We start from the raw sequence: 7,198 nt of genomic DNA on the forward strand, positions 1-7,198 counted from the left end.
AATTATCATCTTTATTGATAATCAAACTTTGATGATAACACTGAAATCTCAATTTTAAAGAAAAATCGAGTATTATTGAGTTATAAATGCATAAATACATCTACTGTGCATAAATACTAAACTAATAAATCATAAAATTAGTACAATATTATCAGAGTTATCACTTCAATATTCACAAGGACGCGAACTCCCGTAAGGATGTCGGTCTTTAATAGTATCTCGTCGGTGGTAATACTAATGCCGGCAGTGCTGTAACTTCCAAGCTTTATAACTCGAAAAGTACTTGATGAAAATGAACTCAATTATAGTATTTTGGAAAGCTCTCGAGATGATCTACAAGAATGTGCAATAAAAAGTAGAGGGTTCCATTTAAAAAATTAAAGGTAGCCTTCACATGACCTTCAAGCAACTATTCAAGGTCAAACTCAATGACACCACCTTATGTCCTCCTCAGAGCCATACAAGTTTTGTCTGAAACATTTTTTTCTAAGATCAAAAATAAGTTATTTGGGATGGGACACTAAAATAGGACACCCTGTATTATTACTAACTATTTTTACTAACATGAGAAAATCGATATTAAAAAATTCTGAAAAAATTCTCAGAACTATATGAAAAAAAAAGCATTTTTGTTTTTTGCTATTTTTCTATAAAGTTGATAGTTTGATAGATTTGAGTAAAAAATTATTTTTTCTTTACCCAAAGCAAACAGTTACATAAAAAACAGCTTTCAGTTGATTGATAATCTCAAAGGAATGCACATCAAAGATAATTATAAACTGATTTCTTTAGATGTCATATCATTATTTACTAACGTGCCGATGGACTTGGCAGTTGATTGCATTAACGAGAAATGGTCACACATTTCCAAAAAATGTATGATACCGAAAACAGAATTTCTCAAAGCGATTACATTTATTTTGGATTCTACTTTTTTTTCGTTTGACAATGTTATTTATAGATAGAATTTTGGCACGCCCATGGGGTCACCCATCGTTGCTGACTTGGTTATGCAAAGACTGGAGGATTCAGCCTTGATGTTGTTTAAAGATAATTGTTTGTTTTATTATCGATATGTAGATGATATATGCGCGGCATTGCACGTTTCTGAAGTTGATGCTTTTTTTAATGCCTTTAATTCGTTTCATCCGCGTTTACAATTCACTTTGGAAGTGGGTGATAATTCTCTGAATTCCCTGGATACTTCGATTATCATCAAAGACCATTTTTTAATCTTTGACTGGTACCGGAAACCCACTTTTTCAGGCAGATTTTTAAATTTTCACTCAAACCATCCGATTTTTCAAAAGGAAGGCATTATTTTTAACTTAGTTGACAGAGCGTTAATGCTATCGGATTTTGATTTTCATTCCAAAAATATAACTTTTATTATTGATACATTAATTAAAAATGATTACCCTATTAAATTCATCTTTGAATGTATCAACAACAGAATTAAAGTCATCATACATAATAATTTAACTGGTGCCAATATTTCATTTAATAGTAAAGAACCTTTCACTGACATTTTGTGGTTCACAGTTCCTTACGTGCCGGTTCTTACCGAAAAATTTAAGCAATTTGACAGGAACGATATTAAGGTTTCATTTTTTAGCTCCAATAAACTGAATAAGTACATAAAGGTGCAAAAAGATCGAGTAGACTCTCTGTCGAAGTCTAACGTAGTTTATAAAATAAATTGTAAAGACTGTGATGCTTCCTACGTGGGACAAACGGGAAGAAGATTAAAAACAAGGATTTGCAGAACATCGCAATCATATACATTGGAATACCAGTTCGAAGTCTGTGATTACCGAACATAGATTACAACAAGGACACGATTTCAATTGGAACGATATTTGAATCTTGGACGAAGAACATTTTTACAATAAATGTTTAGTTTCGGAGATGTTGAATATCAAAAAACAAAACAACAGTCTTAACTTACAGACCGACACAGAGGGGCTACATAAATCATATATTCCGATCATAAACAGAGTCTGATTTTGCATGACCAAGTTTCGCACGTCGAGTGAATATGTCGTCTAGTCTTATTTTATATTCGGACGTGTTACATTTATATGATTATTTCATATTATTTTATCACTGACTTCACCATTGTGATGCGATAACAGTTACCTTTTACAATATTGACCTTATTTTTGGCGAACTTTTTATCAATATGAATTTTTTGGATTTTTCCAGAGGTAAGTGTTTTATCAGAGTGACGAGTTTCTTGTTTTGACTACGTGGTTGGATAATTGGCAACGTTTTTTTTTGTTTTACCTTTAGAATTACGAGGATCTTTCGCAAACGATCTTCCAATCGCTTGACGGGTTTTTCGTCCCTCTGAGAGAATACTACTATCATTACATTTAAAATGACCGGCAACTTATATCATTTTGTGAATTTTATATATTTTTTTTTTGATAATTATATTGCGCAAAATTTTGTCGAACATCTGAAGAGGGCTCAAATTGGAAGCCGAAACTAGTCATGTTTAAACACCTTTATTTTCTAAATTATTGTACTTTTGTAATGAATATTTTCAATATGATATGATCATTTTAACATTGAAGTATCGACTCTCGAGTGCCTTTTTCCCTTCTGTTTTTTAAAAAATTATTGAAAACCAATATTCAGTGATTTTTCGTAATTAATATCTTGTTAAATATTGCAAGAATTGCAAAATAGTAGAGGACTTCTTAATTTAGTTCAGTCCGCTCTATTTACACAAAAGCGCTTGGCAAAAAATTGTGGGGCCCCTTGTATATATGTATATATATATATACATAATTTTATACAGATGATTTAAGTTTTATTGAGAAAAATATTTTACTTTTCTCTAAAGCTGGAAACACAATAGGCACAGGCAATAGGAACAGGAAACGGAATAAGTTTGATATACCCCAGAGCTCTGATTGGATGACTCATTATTCCCTGTTCCCTGTTTCTATTTGTGTTTTCAGCTTGATACGGTATAAATAATATCTATTGAGAATCACTAGAAGAGCTACTCGAAGAGTCTGTAGACATAACTTCGACGTCTTCTGTTTCTTGTTTATGTGTATTCACCGCTACACTGCCCTGTCCACCAACCGACATGTGAATCTCTCCTGATGGATGCCAGGCAAATTGGTTCGATTGTGAAACAGGTGGTTCTGAAATAACAAAAATCTATTCTAAATAATTACTAAACTCTCTTTAAAACCTGTTCATTCTTATATCAATTCAAATGTGTGTGACATATACACACACGTATGCACGGACGCACATACACACACGCACACACACACAAGATTTTACCTCCAGCAGGATGTCCTGCCCTATGTAAATCTGATGGTACTCCTAGATGAGATCCAAGTAATTGTCCATTCAAAGGTAGATTGCTTGGGTCGCTCAACCGTCCTAGGAATCCTACTCTCATTTCGAGATCTGTAGGATATGGTCTTCTGGGATCTCCCTGCTGCCATGTTAAAGGTGCACAAATGGCATTGGTTGCGCTTATTCTATGTGCATATTTAATAAGCTCTTCCGAAGGGACTGGTCTCTTATTGGCACGTGCGATAGATTGTAATTTCTGTTTTGCTTGATAAATCGCAGTAGCCAAAATCTGTTCTGCTTCTTTCAACTGTCGTTGCAGCTGCTGGATATCCTGGTCTTGCCTCTCTACCTCGGTTTTCAATGCCTCCATCTTCAAGTTAATTTTAGCCTGTTCAGTGGCCCGTTTCAACGTCGCTTTTAATTCATTATCCTTGGCAACTAACAATTCAGTTAACTGAGCATGCTCTGTGCTCGAAAGCTTTGAAGGTTTCTGAGCGATTGTGTTTTCTATCATCTCTCTGAAAACAAATATTTTAAATTGCAAAAAAAAAGTAAAATATATAAAGTGAAAACCTAGATTAATCAATTAATTACAAATCCCTTTTAAAATTCTCCAAATATTTTATTTTTACTCCAATTACATAAAATACTATGTAAAGGTTCACAATATCCCGGTCACCTCAAATTTTGATAAAAATAAATCTCAATCAATGCGTTTTCGCGTAAAAATAAAGATTCTACAAGAAAAAAGTATCGCTCTGCCCTACAAACCGAGACATTAAACGTTAAAGTTGACGACGGTTAGGAAATCTGTCGGCCATGAAATACTGCAATGTAAGCATGCGCTGCGGTTTCAAATTCGTTACTTTAAAATAAGTTCTCTGCTCTAAAACACAAATCCACGATTTTAAAACAAATCCTCTGCTTTACAAACAAATTTATTACTTTAAAAACAAATTTACTACTTTATAAACAAATTCATTGCTTTAAGAAGACAAATTTACTACTTTAAAAACACATTATTTTCTTATATTATTTTTATTTTGAAAACAGTAAATTTGTTTTTAAAAGGTAATTCTTCAGAATAGCTACCTCACCTCCGAATTCGATTAAATTAGACTCATTCGACACGTTTTTACGTAAAATGAAAGAATCTGACAGAAAAAAGTCTGGGACTGTCCTATGAAGCAAGATATTGAGCGTTAAAATTGACAATTATTGAGGTTAGAAAATCTGTCATGGCAGCTACGCCGCCCCGAACAAAAAAAAAGTAATACATCTTATCCGCTTGGGGCTTAACTGTCTAAAAGTTACAGCCTAGACAACAATAAAAAAACTGCTCTAAAAAAACTGTTCTCACACCCTATTGTCTTCATGGGTTAAAAATATTCCAAGCAGACACTGTCTAGGCTGTAACTTCTAGGTGATTAGGTCCCAAGCGGGTTGAATGTCTTTTTTTTGTAACAAGCACTAGTCTATATACCTTCTGTCTACACGACAGATTAATGATTGTGTTACATACGTAGTAACACTGTAGTCAACTTTAACACTCAATATCTGGCTTCGCAGAGCAGTCTCGGACTTTTTTCTGCCAGATTCTTTTATTTTATGCAAAAACACGTCGAATGAGCATAATCTCATCGAAATCAGAGGTAACTTAACCTCAATAGTTATCAACTTTAACGCTCAATATTTCACTTTCTAAGGCAGTCCCGTACTTTTTTTCTACCAGATTCTTTTATTTTATGCACAAACGCGTAGAATGATCCTAATTTCATCGAAATTGGAGGCAAGGTAGCTATTTTAAAGAATTACCGAAAAGTGTTATTAAAAATACTTAGGAAAATTAATATAAAACACATTTATTACTGATAGTAAATGTAACTTACTTTGCTATTAACTCGATATCATCCACCAGCGATAATAGAACTTCTCTTGTACTTCTACTCGATGCCATCGCGATCGGTATAGTCTTTAAGCAGACTATACCGAATTATGTGTAAATCCAGTAATTATTCAGTTTAGCTATCCCACTTCGAAAATCAATAAAATTAGGTTTATTCGACACGTTTTTACATGAAACGAAAGAATCTAGCACAAAAAGTGTCGCTGAGCTGTGAGCCGAGATATTAATTATTAAAGATGACAACTACTAAGGTTAGAAAATCTGTTACAAAGGCAAAATGAGGTCTATAATTTCACTGTTCCACATTCCACATGGGTTTCGACTTTCCACGCGAAGTAGAGATATGTGTCATTCATGAACGTTCCGTTCACTTTGAACCATCGACATCTAGAATGGACCGCTGATGGCAATGGTGGGGGTAGAAAGACGATTAGAGTGAGAGGCAGGAAAAAAACTCTAATCGTCTTTCTACCTCCACCATTGCCATCAGCGGTCCATTCTAGAGGTGCGTTCCGTAACGCGCATGGTGCGCATGATGCATCCATTGTCCTTGTTTAACATTTGGTGAGCAACAAGGATAAACGACGCATTATGCGCATCATGCAAGAAACGGAACGCACCCTAGATGTCGATGCTTTGAACGGATCCTTTTACTGACCGAAAGATTCGAAACCCCACGGAAAAAATGAACGGAACTAGAAAAGTACTGTTCAGAGATATTTTGTTCAATTTGAACGGTTCCTTTTACTAGTCTGTTGCAGTGTTGTTCATGGTGTAATAAGACAAGAAGGGGATCGATTCTGTATCTTGAAACGAGGTGAAAATTACAAAAGTGATTGAATTTACTAGAATACTGATAATTTAATTGGTCAACACCTAGTAAATTTGCTCACTTTTGTAATTTTCACCTTGTTTGAAGATGGAGAATCGACCCCCTTGGTGTTGACCAATGAAATTATCAGTATTCTAGTAAATTCACTCACTTTTGTAATTTTTACCTCGTTTCAAGATACAGAATCGATCCCCAGGTGTAACATTCCCGTGGCGCAGTAGTATGCGCTTCGACCAATCACATTTGGGTCCAAATGCACCCGCGATATTTAAATACACAAATAATTACATATAATTAAAATGTATTTCTATTTAAGATTAAACGTATTTCTATTTTTAAGATTAAATGTATTTCTGTTTAAAAAAATAATGTAAAAAATATATGGAATTAGTGTTGGCCTAAACAATGGCGAGGCAGGTAAAATATTTCCGTAATAGCGCAAGTACTTAAAGTCTAAATGCTAAAAACAATGTGATGGCAGATATATTAATTGAGAAGGAAATTGGGACGTGTGGTCACATATGGGATACATACTCGCACAAAGAGATAACAAGGTAATACTATATATATATTATCAAAATTTATTATCATAAATAAATAAATGAGTATTAATAATGACAGTGTTAATAAAGTATGTAATCATGTTAATAAATGTGTTTAAGTATTTATAATAATATATAATATTGTAGGTTAGGAAATGCTTAAATGCAAGTAGATTGACAATAAAAACATGCAGATATATTGCCTTATATACATTTTTTATATCCACTTATTAAATATATATATACATATATATATGTATATATATAATATCCATATAATTCTTTAGTAAGATCTAAAACTGCAAATAACATAAATTAACATATAATATAAAAAAATTAATACCTCTCTCTTAAAACTTGACCCAGTATAATTATAACATATTATCCGTTCCTCAACAATACGTGTTAATAAGAAAATATTAAGAAAAGATTACGACAAAATTGGTTGTAGTATAGAATAATACGTATTGTTCTCAATTTATGATTCTGATGCTAATGTCTATTGATTTCATTTTTTAGGATATGCTGTGATCGTATCTTAGTGAACTATCAGCACAAATAAGTATTATTTTAAAAAATAAAATATGTTCTAAT

The 7,198-nt window shown here is 33.1% G+C and overlaps 1 protein-coding gene across 4 annotated transcripts; it reads right to left on the bottom strand.

Annotated features, from left to right (window-relative positions):
* Positions 1-2,458: 2,458 nt before the first annotated feature.
* Positions 2,459-5,570, bottom strand: MED4 (mediator complex subunit 4). Of its 4 annotated transcripts, none has more exons than XM_018518775.1 (3): positions 5,499-5,570; positions 3,307-3,842; positions 2,459-3,161 (listed from the first exon to the last, which is right to left on the bottom strand). In XM_018518775.1, the coding sequence occupies exons 1-3, from the start codon at positions 5,534-5,536 to the stop codon at positions 2,992-2,994; spliced, it is 744 nt and encodes a 247-aa protein (XP_018374277.1). In that variant the 5' UTR covers positions 5,537-5,570; the 3' UTR covers positions 2,459-2,991. The 4 variants fall into 4 exon arrangements, with proteins under 4 accessions (XP_018374277.1, XP_018374276.1, XP_018374279.1 ...); XM_018518774.1 differs by lacking the exon at positions 5,499-5,570 and adding an exon at positions 5,214-5,460; XM_018518777.1 differs by lacking the exon at positions 5,499-5,570 and adding an exon at positions 4,422-4,592.
* Between the last annotated feature and the right edge of the window lie 1,628 nt (positions 5,571-7,198).

Source organism: Trachymyrmex cornetzi, unplaced genomic scaffold (genome assembly GCF_001594075.2).
Source record: "Trachymyrmex cornetzi isolate Tcor2-1 unplaced genomic scaffold, Tcor1.1 scaffold790, whole genome shotgun sequence".
NCBI classification, from domain to species: Eukaryota; Metazoa; Arthropoda; class Insecta; order Hymenoptera; family Formicidae; genus Trachymyrmex; species Trachymyrmex cornetzi.

What these genes read in the sequence shown, in the direction of transcription:
- MED4 (XM_018518774.1), bottom strand. Translation starts at nt 5,281, where the DNA reads ATGGCATCGAGTAGAAGTACAAGAGAAGTTCTATTATCGCTGGTGGAT. An exon ending in GATATCGAGTTAATAGCAAA is followed by an intron (nt 3,843 to 5,213) that starts GTAAGTTACATT and finishes ATTTGTTTTCAG; the next exon opens with AGAGATGATAGAAAACACAA. An exon ending in GGCAGGACATCCTGCTGGAG is followed by an intron (nt 3,162 to 3,306) that starts GTAAAATCTTGT and finishes TTGTTATTTCAG; the next exon opens with AACCACCTGTTTCACAATCG.